General features: G+C 41.0%; 1 protein-coding gene across 7 annotated transcripts in view; it reads right to left on the bottom strand.

Moving 5' to 3' along the window:
• Cul5 (cullin 5) overlaps positions 1 to 23,623 on the bottom strand; it is a 73,609-nt gene that overhangs the window by 44,231 nt on the left and 5,755 nt on the right. For all 7 annotated transcript variants that reach the window (XM_076182019.1, XM_076181997.1, XM_076182004.1 and 4 more), the window contains exons 2-14: positions 23,376 to 23,585; positions 22,135 to 22,317; positions 19,869 to 20,069; positions 19,465 to 19,626; positions 18,992 to 19,085; positions 15,648 to 15,778; positions 12,713 to 12,880; positions 6,200 to 6,337; positions 5,632 to 5,756; positions 3,734 to 3,864; positions 3,152 to 3,324; positions 2,880 to 3,041; positions 2,492 to 2,610 (exon numbers count right to left, since the gene is read on the bottom strand). In XM_076182019.1, coding sequence (XP_076038134.1) covers positions 2,492 to 2,610; positions 2,880 to 3,041; positions 3,152 to 3,324; positions 3,734 to 3,864; positions 5,632 to 5,756; positions 6,200 to 6,337; positions 12,713 to 12,880; positions 15,648 to 15,778; positions 18,992 to 19,085; positions 19,465 to 19,626; positions 19,869 to 20,069; positions 22,135 to 22,317; positions 23,376 to 23,585 — 1,997 coding nt within the window. The remainder of the gene's footprint in view (positions 1 to 2,491; positions 2,611 to 2,879; positions 3,042 to 3,151; positions 3,325 to 3,733; positions 3,865 to 5,631; positions 5,757 to 6,199; positions 6,338 to 12,712; positions 12,881 to 15,647; positions 15,779 to 18,991; positions 19,086 to 19,464; positions 19,627 to 19,868; positions 20,070 to 22,134; positions 22,318 to 23,375; positions 23,586 to 23,623) is intronic.

The raw sequence follows: 23,623 nt of genomic DNA, 5'->3' as shown, positions 1-23,623 counted from the left end.
GGCACAGCCCCACCTTCACTTCAAACCACTCACTCTCACCATTCCCAATCCTGACACAAGTTTTACTACTCATGTTAAAAACTTCTGACTGCCCTTAACAGCTTTCCCCCTATCCCATATATCTACAATACCTCAAGTGCCTTCCTGTCTACCCACCCATATGCTTTTGTTTAATCAATACTGGCCCAAAATACATCTTTACATATTTCCAAATTTGATACAAGCAACCTCTACCTTTCCTAAACCCACATTGTTCCTCACCAATTACTCCCTCTGTTCCTCTCCTAATCCTCTCAATCAAAACCCTTCCCAACTACACTTAATAAACTGATCCCTCTGAAAATACTACACTCCTCCAGCACTCTACCCTCTCTTAAACAAACATTAAATAACATCACCAGCCAGTCCACCATCACTGTACATCCTTTTTTTTACACATTCTGCATGACATCCATCCAACCCAGGTGCATTACCTGCTCTCATCTTAACAACTACCTTCACTTCATGTTTCCTTATTTCTACTCCATTTTCCTCACTCATCAATTATTTTCTTAGTGCTTCCCATTGCAATTACCTTTCCCTCCTTATTCTCCTTCACATTTAGTTACTCCCTAAAATACTGCACCCATTTTCCCCTTTATTGCTGTCTCTTTCATTATCATCTCTCCATCTGCACCTTTTACCTATTCTTCTCTACTTGATTTGCCTCCTCTTCCTCTCTTTAATTTTTTCAAAAACATCTTTTTATTATTTTCAAAAATTTGTCATTTTCTTACCCCATTTCACATCTGCTCTCCTCTTTGCCTCCTTTATCTTATGCTTTACTTCTCTTCTCTTTTCTTTGTACCTCTCATATGATTCTCTTGTCCTATTTTATAACCAATCTCTGAATGCTTGCTTCTTTTCTACAACCTTCTTTGCTTCATCATCCTACTACTCACTACCCTTCCTTCTATTTCCTTCCATCCTCCTTGTTCCACACACCAACTTTGCACACCTTGTGACTCCCTCCTTGAACCATCCCCATTCTTCCTCCATTCCTAGTTCTATTCTATCCTTCACTCCCTCCCACTCCTCTCTCAGCTTCTTGTTCTCCTTCTCCTTTTCTTTCTCATTTAGGCAGTATACTCTAAGCACCTCCCTACCTCCTCTCCTTTTCCTCTTTCTCCATCTATCCCCCACTCTCAACTTACCTTCCTCCAAAAAATTATCTGATATTCTCTCACTCTCTCCCCTTGGAATATGTACATCCAAAACTATTCCTAGTATTCTCTTGGTTACTACTATGTAGTCCATTAATGCCCCATCTACCACCTTTCCATCCACCACCCTCTCCCATGTGTACTTATGCTTTTCCTCCTAAACATTGTATTTGTTATCAACCACTCTCTTTCTAGATACATATCCACCATCAACTCTCCACTATGATTTTTTTCCTGGAACTCCACATTTCCCAACCACTCTGTCTATTGGTTCATCTCCTACCCTAGCATTAAGATCTCCCAATACCACTACACTGACATTTCTCCCTAAACCCTCTATGCACTCATTTAAATCTATCCAAAAAGCCTTCCTTTCCTCTACACTCTTCTCACTACCAGGCCCATATGCACTTACAAAAACCCACATCTCCCTTCCTAGATCACCTTCATCCACATTCACCTTGAAGGAACCTCCTTCCACTGCACCACACGTTTACCTATCTCTTCACTTACTAGTACAGCCACCCCTTCTCTCCCTCATCTTCACTTCTGACACCCTCTTAACTACACTCCCAAACTCAAACTCACCCCTCCCATTGAACTTAGTTTCATTCAATGTTAACACATCCATCTTCTCACAAACATATTGCCTAATTCTTCCCTTTTACTCTCATCTGTAACACATCCACACACATTAAAAGACCCAAACCTTAGGGTTCTCATTAGAAAACTCCTTCCAGACCCTCTTATGCCTTTGCTTTCTTTAGGAATGTCCCCTTTAGGACTACAGAAAGAAGGATGCCTGGTCCTACTTTTGTCATCTTTTACGATAAGTGGGAACACTTGGTAGTATTCTTCTTCTACCCCACCACAGGATTCAATGAAAAAAGGAAATGAACATTCTGAAAAGTGGTACAGGACAGTATCAAGAGTGAGTGAGTGAGTGAGTGAGTGAGTGTGTGTGTGTGTGTGTGTGTGTGTGTGTGTGTGTGTGTGTGTGTATGTGTGTGTGTGTGTGAGAGGGGGGGGGGGCAGCATAATAAAGCATCATTATTACTCTATGAATAGAGATTTCCTCTACCACAGATAAAATGATGTGTGGCTCTGGTCTGTAGGGGCACACCATATAGACCCTAAAGTATCAGCTGCATACTACTGAGCAGCTTTTAAACCCACAATAACATGCACACAATACCCCTGATGGGGTATAATGCTGTATATAATATTAAATATAATACATTTCTTAAATATAACACAATATGTCAAAATACCTCCAATAGTATACATACATGGGGGCAAAATCCTGATTAATCCAGAATAAAGTATTTTCGACAAATTCCTTTGGTGAAGAAACTTCAGGAGAACATACAACAACCTGCCGTTTCATCTTTGGAAATGCTATTAGAGACTGGAAAAGGGGGAAAAGTACATTAGAACGAGCAGTTTTAGCTGGAGAAAACTGTTGCATTGTCAGTTAAATATAGCAAAAGAAAGGAGCTATTTTGTAATTACAAAAATGAAGACTTAAAAAAAATAATGTATATTAAAATGACCACAAGAAACAGACAATAAATAACATATATTGAATAAAGAAATATACTTGCATTGAGTGCTTCATCAAAAACTCCAAACAAACCCAATAATTTCCAACATTTAAAGTTTTCAAGAGGATCTTACCCATAAGGTCCTTCTTAATTCTGGATCTGACAATTCTGTTGCAAGTTTGAGATTATCAAAGGAAATTTTATCGTGTTGTCTCTGATTCCACGCAAATAACACAGCCATTTGAAAGGTCGTCACATCGAGGTCAAACTTTCCAACAGCATTTGCAAATGTTATCTGAAAAATACATACATACAATTAGTATGATCTGAGAAAAAAATCAATTGGGCTATACTACAACTAGTTCAGCTTGATACAATGGAAAATGTCACCCAGTATCAACTCACTGTGCCATTGGACATGTGGTGATGCCACTGAAGTTTTCTACCCGAGTGCTTCTTACGATAAAAGTCTTCAACTTCTGGAATGAAGTCCTCTAATTCCATCGGTAGACTTACAGTTACTCTTTCACTACCTCTTGCCCAAGCACCAGCATTAAGGATTTTGATGTTGAGGTTGTCTGGTGGAGAAAAAGTTGAAAGAATAAAAAAGGTATACAATATTCGTAAGTGATCCTGATTTTCCCTCCCCAATCTATAGGCCACTTTCCATGAATCTAAATAGCCAGGCATAAGAGAGCATAAATCTTGTTCCTTTTTTTAAGATCTTAGTTACTTCTGTCACACCTTCCTACAAAAATTTACCACCTGCACCATGCAGGTAATACATCACAAAACAAGCATTCCAAAACCTACAATTAAACTCCTTACTTCTCCAGACATCCTGACAGAAAAATCCCTCCCATAATAGGAAAAGACCACCATGACAACACTACTTTCAGGTTACCATTCAGCTAAAGACAATATCAACACAGAAGAGGGCTGGCTAAGGAAGTTATCACTGCATATATGTGTTTCTGCCAGACTCACCTGCCACACCTGTTTTGGTCAGACGGATGGTTTCTTTGAACTGTTGGTTAAGGTCTTCAGATACTTTAATATCTTGAAACATACGCGCTAATTTGTTAACATAATCTGCAGGCATTCCCACTTCACGTAACCTGTAGTGTTTGGAAAACAACATTAATAAATTCCTTATATAATTCATATATTTGTCACATTTAAGTTTGTACAAATACTAAATCCACTTCCACCTTAATGTCCTTTCCATCTTACACCTTAAGGATGAAGGGTCCTCCCTGTTTCCCCCTTTTCATACTACTCAAATCAAAGGCAATGCAGTGGGGTACAGCTCTTCCACAGCAAGGCCTACTGCCCAGAGCTGGTTTATTCCTACATCATCTGACAACCAACCCCCTCCTTGCCCTCTATACCAAAGTCCCCTCCCTCATATAAGTAGTATGTGGCTGAGTCAAAATACACACCTACTTCATACATATATACACACATACCAAAAATTCCTTTCCCTTTATGAGGAGGATGGCCTAGTTAAGACACACATTCCATACTCATTTACTATCCTTTCTATCTTGTCTCCTTGTGAATGAAGGGTTACCCCAGTCTCCTACCCACTATTTGGATCAGAAGCAATGCACAAGATAGCACCTCCACAGGCAAAGCAAGTTTACTGCCACCACTTCATTACATGGCAATCCTCCCCATTTTATCCATTCAAGAAATTACAGAACAGACATGAAGAAATCCCTTTGGGCCATGTCAGTTTCTCACCCATTCACAACCACTCTCCGCTAATGCCTATCTCTTATCCTCTCCTTTCCATGCTCAACAGGTCCTTTGAACCCAAGGTGCCCTTCACTCCATCAACCCATCCCAGTCTTGGTCCTCCCTTTACGTTTGTTCTATCCACCTCTACCTTCTACACTCTTTTTGCTCATCTTTCTTCACTCACTCCTTCTGCATGCCCAAACAATCAGAGTACTTCATAAACAACATCCAATTAACAACCTTCCCATCTCAACACTTCTTGGATGAAGGGTCACAGCTGTCCCCTGTCACACCCCTCAGGCCAAGGGCAGCTCAATGAGGCAAGACACTTCCAAAGCTGGGACTGATAGCCTGAACTGGTTTACCCTCACTATTTCATCATAAGGTGATACCCCTCCTCATCTACTCAAAATCATTTATGAAGTATACGTAAGCATCTCACTGGGCCACATCCCTCCATTCACTCCTATTTTCTAACACTTTCCTCTTTAACAATTATTGCACATGCACCCAAAGCCTCCTCCAGCCACCTCATTCTTATTTTTCCTCTTGAGCTCACTCCATCTGCTTTCCATTCTCTTTGCTGGTTATCCTTTTCATTCTTTTCGTATGTCCAGTCCAACTCAATAAAACAAAAACAAACTCAAGACATTTCAAGTTTGTTACAAAATGCAACTAGTATGTGAATATTATTACTTATTGAAAAGGTGTGGCTAAGCCAATGTTGTGTAATGTCACAATGGCTGGTCATTGTGTATATGGATGGGGTGAGGGAAGTAAACATGATGAAGTGTTTAAGAAGTATGGTAAGGGATAGGAAGATGGATGAAGAGGAAACACTGTTGCAGTGCAGCGGAGAGCAGGAACGGAGAAAGCTGACAAATGGGACTGACCAAAGAATACTGCGATGGTTTGGGCATATGGAAAGAATGAGTGAAGAAAGATAAGCATAGATTGTGAAAGGTGGAAGTGGACACATAAATCTGAGGGGAAGACTAAGAACGAGGTACACGAATAGGGATAAAGGGGCATTGGATGCAAAAGGAATGTCTGTTGAGTAGGGAAAGGAGAGGGCAAGAGATAGGTGTGAATGGAGGAGGAACTGAAGTGGCACAAAGGGGCTTCTTCTTGTCATTACTTACCACTCCACCATATTCTCTTCTTTCTCCGAGTCTGCTGACGTATCAAGAATGAGTCTTCTGGTGAGGTGTGCTTTGTGATATCTCATGAACACATCCTTATTGCTTACATACTTCAACACTAATAACTGTGAAAATAATAAGGAACATTCACTAAAATCCGAGTTAAAATATTTAATGAAAATGAAGTACTAATTTGAGCAATGAAAATATAAAACAATGACTTGGTGATAAAGACAAGTAAAAATGATCAATTTTCAACTCTGCAGCTGTTCCACACTGTTTGAATAAAAGCAAACTTCAACCAACATAAGCTAATCACTATTAATATATATACAGTTATAGACAGAGACAGAGCAAGCAAGAGAAAGTAAGAGCAAGAACAAGCGGGAGAGAGCAATAGAGAGTAAAAGAAAGAATGAAGACAAAAGTGAGAAAAAGAAAATGAAAGAGAAAGTAAGAGAGAAAAAGAATTAGAAAAAAGAAATACCACTTCTTATTTATCTGAACTAAGCTGTCTTCAAAAGATAAAAAACAAGTAGGAACTGTCCTACTGAACATGATAACTCACAACATCTTTTAATTTGCTCTCAATTTCATCTGCCGTTAGCTTCTTGCTGAGGGGAGTTTTTCTAAGTAGCATATCACAGTAGTTGGCTAAGAGTTCCGGACACTTGGACTCCGGCTGGGTTTTATTACTTACACCCTTCTGTGGATAAAAAGATAAATAAATAAAATAAAATACATGCATATACCAAGGCTTTTTTCCCCCTTACAAGGGAGGTAGCCAAAAAGGAAAAGGCATAAAATCATTCCCACCCATTCCATCCCTGAATACACTCCACACCCCTCCACCCTCCCTCGTATCTTAGCACCTCCTGGATGACAGGTCATCCCTGCACCTTGTCCACTGCCCTGGGTCAGAAGCAGTGTCACAAGACACAGCACATCCACAGCAAGGCCGCTTCATTAAATCGGCGACCCCCCCTCTCCGTCCCCTCATGCATAAAAGGAGAAGACGGGGAGAAATCCCTTCAGGCTGCGTCAAATTTTGCTCACACATACTACCTCACCCCCCATTCCACCTCATGCATCACATCATCATCCATATACAACCATTCTCCATTCACCCCTGTCTTTTGTACTCTCCCATCTTTTCTCAACAGACATTCCCCTCTTCCCCAATGCCCCCTTCACCCCATACATCCACCTCATCCTAGGACATCCCCTCAAGTTCACTCCCTCCACATCTGCCTTCCATACCTCTTTTACTAGTCTTTCTTCACTCATTCTTTCCATGTGTCCAAACCATCCTAATACTCTTTCATCAACCCTATCTCCCAACTCCCTTTCCACCCCTGTTCTCCTCCTCACCTCCTCATTTCTCACTCTATCTAGCCTAGTAACCACCATCATACTTCTCAGACATCTCATCTCAAACACATTCAAACTCCTTCTCTCTTCCTCTCTTATGTTCCATGTTTCTACCCCATCCAGTGCTTTCGGCACAATCACTCCTTCATACAGTCTCCTCTTAGCATCCATTCCAAAATGTCTATTCCTCATTACACTTTTTAATAACCAAGGCATTTACTTGCTTCTCTCAATCTACATTCTACCTCCACCTTCACTCCACCTTTTCCTGCCACATTTGCATCCAAGTACCTAAAACTATCCACTTCCTCCAGTCGCTCTCCCTTAATGTTCACTTCCAATCTACATTCTACCTCCACCTTAACTCCACCTTTTCCTGCCACATTTGCACCCAAGTATCTAAAATTATCCACTTCCTCCAGTCGCTCTCCCTTAATGCTTACTTTCAGACTACTGCCACTTTCACCCCTTGTACATCTCATCACCTTACTTTTACCCACATTTATCTTCAGCTTTCTTCTATCACACACTCTCTCCCAAACTCTGTCACCAACTTCCTCAATCCCTCTTCTGATCCTGTCACAAGCGCAGTGTCATCCGCAAACAACAGCTGACTCACCTCCCACTTTTCTCCATTTTCTTTAACCATCTTCAATCCCTGACCCACTACCCTTGCATTTACCTCTCGCACTACCCCATCCATGTATAAGTTGAACAGCCAGGGTGACATAACGCATCCTTGACGAAGTCCCACCTTTACCTCGAACCACTCACTCTCTCCATTTCCAATCCTGACACAAGATCTACTACCCTCATAAAAACTCTTGACAGCTCCTAGAAGCTTTCCTCCTATCGCGTATATCCGCAAAACCTCCCACAGTGCCTTTCTGTCTACCCTGTCGTAAACCTTTTCCAGATCCATAAAAGCCCAAAAAACATCCTTCCCCTTTCCTATAGCTTTCTCACATATCTGTCTTACCACAAAAATCTGATCTACACAACCTCTACCCGTCCTAAATCCACACTGTTCCTCACCAATTACTCCCTCTGTTCCTCTCATAATCCTCTCAATCAAGATCCTCCCATAAGCCTTCCCAACTACATTTAACAAGCTAATCCCTCTGAAACTACTACATTCACACTTGTCCCCTTTTCCCTTGTTAAGTGGAACTATACAGGCACCTCCAGTCCTCTGGCACTCTACCCTCTCTCCAACAAACATTAAATAACATCACCAACCAGTCCACCATCACTGTACCTCCTTTTTTTTAGACATTCTGCTTGGCATCCATCCAGACCAGGTGCCTTACCTGCTTTCATCATCTTAACAGCTGCCTTCACTTAATCCTTCCTTATTTCTCCTCCATTCTCCTCACTCATCACTCTCATTTTCTTAGCATTTCCCACTGCAGCTATCTTTCCCTCCCTATCCTCCTTCACATTTAGCAACTCCCTAAAATATTCTGCCCATCTTCCCCTTACTGCCTTCTCTTCCATTATCACCTCTCCATCTGCACCTTTTACCTTTACTTCTCTACTTGATTCACCTCCTCTTCCTCTCTTAATTTCTTTCCAAAACATCTTTTTATTACTTTCAAAATTTTCTGTCCTACTCATACCCCATTTCACATCTTCTCTCCTCTTTGCCTCCTTTACCTTGCTTTACTTCTCTTTTCTTTTGTCATAAAATCCACTCCCACCCATTCCATCCCCACACACTCCACTCCCATTCACCCCCTCCCTCTTTTTTATCTTGGCACCTCCTGTATGACAGGTCATCCCTGCATCTCGCCCACTGCCCTGGGTCAGAAGCAGTGTCACAAGACACAGCACATCCACAGCAAGGTTACTTCATTAAATCAATAATCCCACATCTCCATTCCCTCATGCAGAAAATGAGAAGACGGGGAGAAATCCCTTTGGGCTGCATCAAATTATTTTTCACACATATTCCCTCACCCTCCCATCCCCCACCCACTCCCTTTCATGCATCACAGCATCATCCATACACAACCATTCTCCATTAACCCCTATCTTCTGTCTTCTCCCTTCCTTCTTCAACAGACATTCCCCTCTTTCCCAATGCCCCTTTTACCCCATCCATCCATCTCATCCTTGGTTGTCCCTTCATCTTCACTCCTTCCACACCTCTTTTACTAATCTTTCTTCATTCATTCTTTCTATATATCCAAACCATCACAATACTCTTTCATCATCCCTATCTCCCAACTCCCTTTCCACCCCTATTCTTCTCCTTGTTTCTCACTCTATCCAACCTAGTAACCCCTATCATACTTCTCAGGCACCTCATCTCAAACACATCCAAACTCCTCTCTTCCTCTCTTATGTTCCATGTTTCTGCCCCATACAGTGCTGTCAGCACAATCACTCCTTCATTTACTTGCTTCTCTCAATCTACTTTCTACCTCTACCACCACAAACACACCCATGTATCTAAAACTATCCACTTCCTCCAGTCTCTCTACCTTAATACTCACTTCCAGTCTGCTGCCATTTTTTCCCCTTGTGTAGCTCATCACCTTACTTTTACCAACATTTATCTTCAAATTTCTTCTTTGGCACACTTTCCCAAAGTGTCACTACCTTTCTTAATCCCTCCTTTGATCCTGCTACAAGTGCAGTGTCATCAGCAAACAACACCCAAAGACCTTTATCACGCACAGATACTCTCTTCTCTTCCTCCACAACCACCAAATACCAGCCTCCGGAAACATATTCATAATCATATCACTCACCGCTCCATTAACACACTCAAAGACAACACACTGCTGCATGCCAGACCCCCTGATATCCACCCTTCTGAATCCTCTCTCCCACGAAAGAACAGAGTCCACTTGGCCAGACTGCGGTGCGGTCACCACCCAGCACTTCTAATCTACCAGAAGAAGCTGGATGACCGCGTTGTGAACAGCTGCCCAGGATGTAACACTTCACCCCATACCATACAACACATAATGGAAGACTGCATTATACACAATCATGCACGCAAACAACACAACAATACAATCATACAAAACGCAGACAAGAGATACATCCCTAGAGGCAACAGAAAATCACACAACCCCAACTTCACACCAGAAATCCAAGACCTCATCAGACAACGTGACACACTTAAACACGATACCCCCACACCTATCCCTCAAAACATAGCAGACCAAATACAAACACTAAACACTGTGATTGCCAATAAAATACATGAACAAAAAACACAAAATTGGCAAAACTTTATCAATACACTTGATCACAAAACAAACACCAGCAAATTGTACAAAACACTCAACAGCATCACACTATCCAACACTAACACTACTACCAGAAGAGGCTGGACGACCGTGTTGTGAACAGCTGCCCAGGATGTAACACTTCACCCCATACCATACAACACATAATGGAAGACTGCATTATACACAATCATGCACGCAAACAACACAACATACACTCTATAAAGGATTTGTGGCAACAACACAACATACACTCTATAAAGGATTTGTGGGAAAACCCAGTTTCGGCTATGGCATTCCTTGGGGAGACGGGACTACTCGGACAGACAGTCTAGGGAACGACAACAACAACAACAACGGTTGTTTTCCATTTTTTTAACCACTGCTGATCCCCGACCCATTACCATTGCATTTACCTCTCACACCACCCCATCCATGTATAAATTGAACAGCAAAGGCGACATAACACATCCCTGGTGAAGTCCCACATTAATCTCAAACCACTCACTCTCTCCATTTCTGATTCTAACACAGGCTTTACTACTCACATAAAAACTCATGACTGCTTTTAACAGCTTTCCTCCTATCCCATATATCTGCAATACCTTCTAAAGTGCCTTCCTGTCTACCCTGTCATAAGCTTTTTTCAAATCCATAAAGGCACAAAAAACACCCTTACCTGTTCCTAAAAATTTCTCATATATCTGCTTTACCATAAAAATATGATCCATGCAACTTCTTCCTATCCTAAACCCACATTGTTCTTCACCAATTACTCCCTCTGTTCCTCTCCTAATCCTCTCAATCCAAACCTTCCCATAAGACTTCCTAGCTACACTCAACAAACTGATCCCTCTGAAACTACTACATTCACACTTGTCCCCTTTTCCCTTGTAAAGTGGACCTATACAGGAACTCCTCCAGTCCTCCACCCTCTTTTAGACAATCATTAACCTCACTAGTCAGTCCACCATCACTGTACCTCCCTTTTTTAGTCAATCCTCCTGACACCCATCCAACCCAGGTGCCTTATCTGCCCTCATCATCTTAATAACTGCTTTCACTTCATCTTTCTTTATTTCTCCTCCATTTTCCTCATTCATCACTGTCATTTTCTTAGCACTTCCCACAACCACCTCTCCCTCCCTATCCTCCTTCACATTTAGCAACTGCCCATCTTCCTTCTATTGCTCTCTTTCATTATCTCTCCATCTGCACCTTTTACCTTGTTTCTTCTACTTGATTCACCTCTCCTTTCTCTCTTAATTTTCTTCCAAAACATTTTTTCATAACTTTAAAAATTTTCCATCATACTCTTACCCCATTTCACATCTGTTGTTGTTCCCTAGACTGTGTCTGAGCAGTCCCGTTTCCCCAAGGAATGCCAGGTCTGAAATGGGGTTTCCCCACAAATCCTTTATGGAGTGATGTTGTGTTGTTTGCGTGCGTGATTGTGTATACTGCGGTCTTCCATGTGTTGAATAGTATGGGGTGAATTGTTACATCCTGGGCATTTGTCCACAATGCAGTCATCCAGTCTCTTCTGGTAGCTTAGAAGAGCCAGGTGGTGACTGCATCACAGTCTGGCCAGGTGGACCATGTCCTTTCGAGGGAGAGAGAGGATTCAGAGGGATGGATATCAGGGGGTCTGGCATGCAGCATTGTGTTGTCTTTTTGTGTGCTAATGGAGCAGTGAATGAGTTGATTATGAATATGGTGGTTTTGGAGTAAGAGAAGAGAATCTTTGTGTGTGATATAGGTATTTGGGTGTTTTTTTTTATGTTTCTTTGTGTGTGTGGGTGTTCTTCTATGCAGTGTAGCAGGTGTGCTCTGTTTGTGGAGGCTGCAGCAAGTGTCTGTGCCTCTCATGTCAAGGTGATCTTTGACTTTGAGGACTTTTGTTTCATAGAGTAGATGTCCTGTAGGTGTTGTATATGTGCAGCCTATAATTGTTTTTAAGGCTTTGTATGGTCTGAAGGGTGTTGAGGTGTGTCTCACTGAGATTAGGTGCCCATGCTGGACTTGCATAATTCATCACTGAGCATTTGCAATGTTTATATATTGTAGTATTAAATTCTTTGTTTTGTCCAAATGTTGTTCCAGTGATTGATTTAAGTGCATTGAGTCTAGGTGTGCATTTATTTTTAATGTTTGTATGACATGGATGTATTGTATGTTACACCAAGAATTTTCGGTGTGTGTGTGTGGTATTAAAGTGTTGTTGATATAGAGATGAGATATGTATTTGTATTTGTTCACATCTGTTCTCCTTTTTACTTCCTTTATCTTATACTTTACTTCTCTTTCTCTTTTTTTGGTTTTCTTAAAATACTAAATAAAAGAACAAGTTAAAACACTTGGAAAAGTACAATAATTTCAAATATAATAACACAAAGAAACTTAAATAAAAATAATTAAATAAAATTTGTAACAACTTTAACTCTATTAAGTCAAAAAAGACTACTAACCGTTTTACTTGGCAAGTCTAAGCGGAAGACTCCTGTGTCATTGACCACTTGCTTATAGGCTTTATCTCGAGCCGTTAGGAAGCGAGGGTCTTCATTAAAGGCTTCAGATACAAGTTTACTAAACCGCTTAAATAGATCTAATAGCTTTTCTACATATTGTTCAGAATCCTGAAAAATCAAAGCAAAATTAATAAAGGTTATAAGGATAAGGTCTAAATTATATATTAATTATAATGACAACTTCATCTGTTTAACCTATGGGTGATACTCTTCAACAACGGTCCTTGCCACCAGCGAGCTGTACCTAAACTGTGGTGGGAAACAAGATTACTACCATCATGTTCTCAAATGTATCTTAATAGTTAACAAACTGGGGTAGAATGGGGAACCCTCTCTTTTTCAATTTTTCTCCTACAATCACTCAGGGAGGAAGGAGGAAGATTTTTTTTTTTTTCCTAACTTGTCACACCTTATGAAGAGGATAAAGGCCTTTGTATATGTCTATCTAAACAGAAAGGTTTTCTTCCCCCTTATAATGGAGGTAGCCAGTCAAAGCACATATCCACCCCCATCCACCACCCTTTGTTTCCCTCATGGATGAAGGGTCATCCCTGTCTCCCACCCATTGCTCAGGTCAGATGCAATGCAGCAAGACACAGCACATCCACAGTGGGGGCTACTTCACTTACACAGCAACCCTCCCTCCTTGTCCCTTCCACTCTCAATATGCATTCATACCCAAATCCTCTTTCCTATATTTCATTCCACTCTGACATTTACTAGTTTCCTTCACTCTCTAATTCACCTCTATATCCACTCGTCCATTCACTGCCACATGTTACCCCAAATACTCAAAACTTTCAGCTTCAAGCCTCTCACTCCACTCACGTTCAACCTGCCATAACTTTCTTCTCTCACATGCCATTCCACATTCAGTCACCAACTGCTTCAGTCTCTCCTTATATACAAGTGGAGTGTTATTTGAAAATGACAATCCTCTGCCAAGCAATCTTGCCCTTATGTTGCCACCCATCCACATACAAGAAAAATCATGATGACATCACACAACCTCATCACAGTACTAGTCACCAGGAACCCTTCATTCTCTCCATTCCAGTGTCTCACATGCCCTGATACTCATATAAATGCATGAGTGCTTTTAAAAGACTTCCCCTATTCCGTATATCTATAACACATCACAAAGCTCCTCTATTAACCCTTTATTACAATTTTTCTGTATCACTAAGAGCCCAAATAAAAAACATCCCCCATATTAATTTTGTCAATGCTTGTATAATAACTCATTATGCTATTCATTGTGTCTACAAACCTACAAACTCCAGATGTGCTACCCACAATATCTGCACCATACTGAGTCAAGCCACCCCTCAGTGTTCTGGGTACAATGCGACCACCACTGCATTCCTAACCAAAAGCCTTCTTATCTATATACCAAGGGTCTTCCCCCTTAAAGGAAGGTAGCCATTTATTACTAAATTTACCCCTTCCTCTACATTCTACTCCCTACATACATACATACATATACCAAGGCTTTTTCCCCCTTACAAGGGAGGTAGCCAAAAAGAAAAAGGCATAAAATCATTCCCACCCATTCCATCCCTGAATACACTCCACTCCCCTCCACCCTCCCTCTTATTTTAGCACCTCATACTCCCTACCTTCATTAAAAATCACATGAAAGTTTCAACTCTTAAAAAACATATAATAGTACATACATATGTATACCAATGGCTTTTAACTCTTTATAAGGGAAATAGCCAAAGTCAAAGACATCCACTCCCACACATTTCATTCCCATATACTCCACTCTCATTCACAACCTCTCCCTCCTTTTTTTCTTGGCTCCTCCTAGATGACAGGTCATCCCTGCATCTCGCCCATTGTACTGGGTCAGAAGCAATGTAGCAAGACACAGCAAATCCACCACGGCCACTTAATATAATCAGGAATACCCACCTCCGTCCCCTCATGCAGAAAAAGAGAAGGTGGGGAGAAATACCTTCCAACTGCATCAAAATATCATACACACATACTCCCTCCCCACCTTCCCCCACCCACATCTTTTCATGCATCACATCATCATCCATACACAACCATTCTCCACTCACCCCTGTCTTCTGTCTTCTCCCTTCCTTCCTAAAACATTCCCCTCTTTCCCAATACCCCTTTTCCCATCCACCCATCTCATCCTTGGTCAACCCCTCATGTTCACTACTTCCACCTCTGCCTTACACACCTCTTTTACTAATCTTTCTTTGCTCATTCTTTCCATGTGTCCAAACCATACCAATACTCTTTCATCAACGCTATTTCCCAACTCCCTTTCCACCACTACTCTCCTCCTCACTTCTCACTCTATCCAGCCTAGTAACCCCTATCATACTTCTCAGGCACTTCATCTCATGCATATAAATTCTTTCTCACTTATGTTCCATGTTTCTGCCCTATACAGTGCTGTCAGCAATCACTCCTTCATACAATCTCCTCTTAGCATCCATTCCCAAATGTCTATTTCTTATTACACTTTTTAATCCACTAATGCACTTACTTGTTTCTCTCAATCTACATTCTACCCCCACCTCCATTCCTCCCTTTCCCATCACATTTGCAACCAAGTATCTAAAGCTATCCACTTCCTCCAGTCTCTCTCCTTTACTACCCACTTCCAATTTGCTGCCATCCTTTCCCATTGTACATCTTATCACCTTACTTTTACCCACATTAATCTTCAACTTCCTTCTTTCACACGTCTTCCCAAACTCCATCACTAACTTCCTTAATCCCTTCTCTGATCCTGCTACAAGTGTCATCAGCAAACAATAACTGGCTTATCTCCTATTTTTCTCCATTTTCTGCAAAGGCATATAATAATAATAATAATGATATTCACATGTTTATCTTCACAGAAACTCACCTGTGTAATAGTGTCTGCTGCAGCTACCATATCTGCAAGGCCAGCAGAAACTATGTGTTCTTCTAAAGCATCTAACATGGGTTGTATACCATCTGGCACTCTGTCCATTAGTTTAAACATTAACTGTAACTCTGCAATGAACAATAACATATATTAATTTCACATTTTTCCAATTTCTATTTTCTACTCCAATCATGAACACACTATACTGCCACCATATATTTGCTCACATTAGCTAGAATAAAACTTTCAAAATTCACCCATCAACTGGCTAACAATTCTTATATATATACCAAAGACCTTTTTCTTCTTATAAAGAGTTAAGGGATTCCAGGGGTTGAGTCAAAGCCCACAACCACATCATAGACAAATAAAAATTATCCAACCACCTCTCTTGTCACACCACCTTCAGTACAAAAGGTTCTCCTCTCCCCTGCTACTCTGCTTTGGTCAAAATCAGTACAGCGAGACACAATTCTCTGACAGTACGGCCTAAGAGCCAAAGCTGGTTTGTCCTACTGTTATTGAGACACAGGACCAATTCTAGGTGCCTGTCATTGGTGGTCTTCTGAATAGACTTTAGGGCTGTTAGCAATTGATATGGGACAGTTTCAATTACATCAGGTTACATTAGTTGAAGTAGGAGAAAGATCACTAGATCTTGGGCCCAGACTATAGACAACATGTTAACTCAGGGCTGCACCTCCAGATGGAGATAATGGCAGTGATGGTTTTTAAACTTGGATGGGGAGGAAATGTTTCTCCCAGATGTCTGTTATTGAAAAAAGAAAAAGAAGAAAGAAAAACAGAAAGAGAGAGAGAGAGAGAAGAGAGAAAGAAGAGCAAGGGGGAGAGAGGGGGGGGAGCAAGGGAAAAGAGGGAGAGGGAGGGAGGGATGTTGCAAGATGATTCAAGGGAATATTCAATCCTTTAGATGTCTAGCATGCCCACAAGACACAGCAAGGCTGCTTCATTTAATCAGCTACCACCCCTCTTTGTCCCCTTATGCAGAAAAAGAGAAGACAGGGAGACACTTTTGCTTGCATCAAAATATCATTCACACACACTCCCTCAGCTCCCATCCCCCACAGCATCATCCATACACAACCCTTCTACATTCACCCCTATCTTCTGTCTTCTCCCTTCCTTCCTCAACAGACATTCCACTCTTTCCCAAAGTCCCTTTTACTCCATCCATCCATCTCATCCTTTGGTCACCCCCTCATGTTCACTCCTTCCACCTCTGCCTTCCACACCTCTTTTACTAATTTCTCTTCACATGTTTTCCATATGTCCAAACCATCCCAATACTCTTTCTTCAACCCTATCTCCCAACTCACTTTCCATCCCTGCTCTCCTCCTCACCTCCTCGTTTCTCACTCTATCCATTCTACTAATACTACCATTCTTCTCAAGCATTTCATCTCATACATACATACATATACCAAGGCTTTTTTTTTCCTTACAAGGGAGGTACCCATAAAGAAAAAGGCATAATATCATTCCCACCCATTCCATCAAATACATTTAAACTCTTCCTCTCTTATCATCCATGTTTCTGCCCTATACAGTGATGACAGCACAATCAGTCCTTCATACAATCTCCTCTTAGCATCCATTCCCAGATGTCTATTTCTCATTACACTTTTTAATCCACCAAAGCATTTACTTGTTTCTCTCAATCTACATTCTACCTCCATCTCCACTCCTCCCTTTCCCACCACATTCACACCCAAGTATCTAAAGCTATCCATTTCCTCCAGTCTCTCTCCCTTAATATTCTCTTCCAATTTACTACCATATTCTCCTCTTCTATAACTCATCACCTTACTTTTACCCACATTTATCTTCAACTTCCTTCTTTTGTACACCTTCCCAAACTCTGTCACTAACTTCCTTAATTCCTCCTCTGATCCTGCTACAAGTGCAGTGTTGTCAGCAAACAATAACTGGCTTACCTTCCACTTTTCTCCATTTTCTTTAACCATCTCCAATCCCTGACCCATTTACCTCTCACACCATCCCATACATGTATGAATTGAACAGCCAAGAAAACACATTCCTGATGAAGTCCCACCTTTACCTCAAACCACTCACTCTCTCCATTTCTGATTCTAACACAAGCTCTACTACTCTCGTAAAAACTCTTGACTGCTCTTAACAGCTTTCCTCCTATTCCATATATTTGCAATCCTCCCATAGTGCCTTCCTGTCTACCTTGTCATAAGCCTTTTCCAAATCCATAAAGGCACAAAATAAACATCATTAACTTTTCCTAAACTTTTCTCACATCTGACTTACCACAAAAATCTGATCCACACAACCCCTACCTGTCCTAACCCACTATTCCTTACCAATTACTCCCTCTGTTCCTCTCCTAATCCTCTCAATCAAAACCCACACATAAGCCTTCCCAACTACATTCAACTAACTGATCCCTCTGAAACTACTACACACACATTTGTCCCTTTTCCTTTGTGAAGTGGAACTATACAAGAACTCCTCCAGTCCTCCAGCACTCTACCCTCTTTTAGACAAACATTAAATAACCTTACCAGCCAGTCCACCATCACTGTGCCTCCCTTTTTTAGACAATTCACATGACACCCATCCAACACAGGTGCCTTATCTGCTCTCACCATTTTAATAACTGCTTCCACTTCATCTTTCCTTATTTCTCCTCCATTCTCATAATGCAAAGAATGAGTGAAGAAAGACTAGTAAAAGAGGTATGGAAGGCAGATGTGGAGGGAGTGAACATGAGGGGACGTCCTAGGATGAGGTGGATGGATGGGGTGAAGAGGGCTTTGGGGAAGAGGGGAATGTCTGTTGAGGAAGGAAGGGAGAGGACGGAAGACAGAGGTGAGTGGAGAATGGTTGTATATGGATGATGTTGTGATTGCATGAGGAGGAATGGGCGGGGGGTGGGGGGTGGGGTAGTATGTGTGAGTAATTTTTGACGCAGCCCGAAGGGATTTCTCCCCGTCCTCTCCTTATATGCAAGGGGGGACGGAGAGGGGGGGTCGCCGATTAAATGAAGCGGCCTTGCTGTGGATGTGCTGTGTCTTGCGACACTGCTTCTGACCCAGGATGGTGGGCAAGGTTCAGGGATGACCCGTCATCCAGGAGGTGTTCAGATGAGAGGGAGGGTGGGAGGGGTGTGGAGTGTATTTAGGGATGAAATGGGTGGGAGTGTTTTTATGCCTTTCCCTTTTTGGCTACCTCCCTTGGAAGGGGGAAAAAGCCTTGGTATATGTATGTATGTATGTATTCTCATAATGGATAACAATGTTATTTCCTAATAAATAACAATGAAAGAAAACAATTCAAAATAATTTACTTACTTTCGGTTTCATTATTCTTAATCATTTGTGGACATTCAGCAAGGATTGTATCCTTAAAAGTAGTTACCAAAACCTCCACACAACATTCATTGAGCTGCAAACATTGACAACCATTAGATACTTGAAGAGCATGATAAGACTTATTGGACTATACTTAGAGCACAAATCTCATTAGATATCATCACAAACAAAATACACACAAAGTTTTCTATATTCATTAAAAAAAAAAAAAAGATGAAAATCTTCTATGTACCTCAGTAATTTTGTAAGAAAATTTATATCTCATCATAAAGCAAATCTAAATTCTTTTTGAAAAAGATATTCATGGAAATTAGTCCAACTTCTTTATTTACAACTAAATTTCTTTTTCTGAACAAGTTCTTTGAATTCCATTTCCAATCTTTTCCTTTACACAGTCCTTACCTATAATTCATTTCACCGAAACTTGGCAGAAAACAATACATGATACATACATTTTGCAGAGATCCACTAAAAGTCTCCAGGTACTTCTCTCCTCTCTGCTCTTCTTCCCTAAGCTTAAGTTCAGCATATTTCATGTAGTTTTGGACACCATTAGCCTCCAGGTACTGTGGCGCTTTAACACGGTAGAATGCTTTTGTGGCTTCAATATATGCCTGTAGGAGGGGTGGTGAATGAGAATGGAGTGGGTGGAGATGAAATGGGTGGGAGTGGAATTATGCCTTTTGACTTTGGCTACCTCCCTTGTAAGGGGGTACAAGGTCTTGGTATATGTACTATATTTAAAAAATAACTTCAAATACAGACTACATAAATACTGGCAACTATTTTGGCAATTCTCGAAGTGTACCAACAATTTGCATCATGTAAAACAACTAAATATGCATTAACTCCTTACCTTTTCAAAATTTTCCTTATATATCTGGAGTTTATTTCCTGAGTTGGAACACAAATTAACATATGATTCTCTAACTCCTATGACAAGTTGGGAGTCAAAAGCCTCTCCATTCCGTTCAGCATGGACTAACTTCATGGCAGAATCCTGAAGTCTTTGCTTAATATTGAAGAAAATACTTGCATTCCAACTGTCCAACATTAACTATGCCATTGAAAGAGAGAGAAAAACAAAATTGCCTTAAATTCATGTACTTGAAATGAAGAAAAATTAAAATCTATATCCTTATTCATACTAGGAAGTACTTCTTTCATCCTCTTTCTTTTCTACACATTTGTGACAAAATGGCAAAAAATAAAATAATAAATAAAATAAAACAAATATAACAATTAAACGAATCAGTCACATCATCCTTTCAGTAGAAAAAGGGTTTTCTCTAACATAACTAATTCAGCTGCAGGACAGAGAGCAAAATGAGGAAGACTTCAATTAATCATGCAACCTCCAGTCATTTCACCACATAACTTACAGTTCAAAGTACAGTGCTCAACATAGGACTGGTCTGCCAGGGCCACAGTGGATTAATGCAATGTCGAAAATGGAAACACCCTTAAGGGAGGTGAATTTTCACGCCATTTGAATGTGTCGTCTACCATCATAGCGTTGTGGGCACAGTTATTCATCCTGCCAGAAACCAACATGCTCAGCTGTTGTCTTGCCACTGTGGGGGGAGGATTCGTGCCATGAATGTCCCGTGTGTCCTCACCTCTCAATCCCCATTGCTGCCTCTTCTAAGCTCCCCCCGTGTTGTGAATAGAGCTCTAATAAAGACTTATTGCAGGAAACCTTTGCCCAGATCATAGCCCTAAAGAAATCCAGTCATACAATAGAGGAAATAGCTCAACAGGTTGGCATGTGTTCATGAGGTGTTAGACGCTGGGTTGCCAAGTTTCACCAGGAGGGTGGCCCCTCCATTCCCACTCATAAAAAAGAGGCCTGGAAAGGCACTGAAGACCAGTAAAAGGGCCCAGAGGAGGAGGAGAGGGAGGAGGAGGAGGAGGAGGGGGAGGAAAGTGAGGAGGAAGAGAGGAGGAGGGGGAGGAAAGTGAGGAGGAAGAGAGGAGGAGGAGAGGGCGACTGAGGAGGAAAGGGAGACTGAGGAGAAGCGGGAGAAGGAGGAAGAGAGGGAGGAGGAGGAGAGGGAGGAGAGGGAGGAGAAGGAGGAGGAGGAGAAGAGGAAGGATTGGGAGGAGAGGGAGGAGGAGATTGAGTCTAAGTCATGAGTGACCACAAGGAAAATCAAGGAAAGTAACCCTGAACTGTTTGGCTAGGTGCCAGTCCAAACTGACTTGTAGGATCGTGTCACTTGGGTACACAAGTCATCGCCCTGTCAAGAAGCCTCTTCTTATCCTTAAATAGAGACATAATACAGTCACTTTGGCCAATAAATATAGTGGTTGGGATAGTGATATGTGGCTGAGTGTGCTGTGGAGTGATAAAGTCACCTTTGTGGTGTCTGACAACAGAGGTGGAAATGTGTTTTGGTGACCTGGTAGCAACCACCTTGAGCCATGCTACATCCATGCGACTGTATAACACCCAGACTCACTTATGGTATGGGGTGCATTTACTGGGTATGACACTGCTAAACTTAAAGTGCTTCCTAAATGCCAAACAGTGAACTAGTATATATATCAAGAGCTATTGTGTGACCATCTTCCTGACGCATTTGATGATATGCAGGCCATCTTTCAGCAAGATGGGATCCCTGCATACAAGGCCAAGTCAGTGAGTAAATGACTAGATAATTGTGCAATTGAGTAAACTGGCCTGGTAACATCCCAGACATAAATCCAATTGAAAACTTGTGGGAGACAGTGAAATGTGATTTACTGGGGAAAGACGTCTCTACCACACCCAAGCTGGAAAAGGAGATCTGGGAATCTTGGGTAAGGATACTACAGTATACATTTCATTACCTTGCCCTTTCTGTCCCAAAATACCTGCAGGAGGTTATCAAGGGGAAAGGGTGTTCCACTAAATATCAATGGCAAGTGAAATAACCAGTTATTATATTTTCTATTTCTTACTAATGTTTATTTGACAATGTTGGTGCATTTTCTATGTTTTTCAATTAGGCAGACCAATCCTATGTCAAACACTGTACACCTTTCAACAAATAAAATATCCAGTTACAAATAAAATCAAATATATTACAACACCCTCCATAAGGTTATATATCAACCATTAATCAAGACATACATCTTACCTTCCTAACAATAGAATCATCATTTTGGACTTTCTTGGACACAGATGTTGAGGTCTTGCCAGCCAATGCAGACTCTAGCTGGTTAAAGGGGAGTGGCAGGTAGTTACATTGCTGGAAGAACTTCCGCCATTCATGGATGTATGCTTTTAGCAATGCCTGGTCTTCATGATGGTCTAACACACGCTGAAACGAGTTAAAGAGAAAAATTAGTAAGTGAAAAGTGTGCCTGAAATGGGGCTAACACACCAGTAGCATCATCAATATACATTAATATCACATTACACAAACAGTCTACCAAAAGCTACATAAAAATAACCCCAGTAGTATTCTATTCAAACACCTACAATAACCTACCTTCAGTACGACACTCACAAGAACTACAAGTAACAAAGCACCTACAACAACATATCAAAATATTATTCTAAGAAAACAACGACAAGATACAAACCAATTATATACCACAAGGGGAAAAACCCTAATAAAGAAAGTAGCCAAGTCAAAGGCACAACCACTCCCACCCACTCCACCCCTATCCACCACCACCAGGCTTTTATTGTAATTGACAACCCACAAACAACAAAAAATTAAGCCCTAAGAACGATAAATGGCTGTACTAAAACAATACCTATAGAATATATATACTCAGAAACAAAAAAATCAAATCCACACACTAAACAAGCACTCCTTAATTGATCACAAAATTCTATTCTTCGTCAATCTCCCCCAAAAATCAACCCAGTAGAAAAAATTCACTCTCACTACAAACAAAACTTGCAATGGCATCCCTAAGTTCAGCTCATCACCTTGCACTACAATAATACTGTACCTGCACAGAGCTAGCCTGAAAACAGACATGAACTGCCCTGGATGCAACCACCACACAGATGACATAAAGCACATTATACTACACTCTCCCACACTTCACTTTTTTCAAACGGCAACACAATTTTTTTTCAATGAGTGATTTATGGGCTGAACCACTGGTCATGACAGATTTTCTGGAAGCCAAAGTACCCTTGTACGAGAGAACCTGGGTAACAGATGGATAAGAAAATACTTCTAAACACATATGACCATTTTCCCCCCCATCAGCTTGACAACAAGCAATACAGGAAATCTGTCCAAAGCAGAGGGTTCTCTTATAAAAAAATATATATATATAATAACAATAACAATAATAATAGTAATAATAATAATAATAATAAAAAGGAAAAATTACTTTCAAATGAAGAGTTACTTACAATCTGGGCATGCGTAATGAAGTCTAGAATGTCATCTTGTAACGCCTTTTGGACTTTAGGCGGTCCCTTCTCATCCCACAGGCAAACCTTGTGAACAGCCCAAAAGAGATCCTGCCATTCTGCTCGGCTGACACATTCCTGTCGCAGCAGCTTTAGAACAGTTGGCCGCATCACTGGCCATTTTTCCTCAAATGTGACTGTGCCTTTATCCTGAGGAAAAAGAAATAGCCAATGAAATAGGTCTACTC

This window comes from Oratosquilla oratoria, chromosome 3, assembly GCF_046742065.1.
Source record: "Oratosquilla oratoria isolate Oo_2021 chromosome 3, ASM4674206v1, whole genome shotgun sequence".
NCBI lineage: Eukaryota > Metazoa > Arthropoda > Malacostraca > Stomatopoda > Squillidae > Oratosquilla > Oratosquilla oratoria.
Note: the sequence above shows the minus strand (reverse complement) of the source record. Positions and strands in the feature narration are given on the sequence as shown.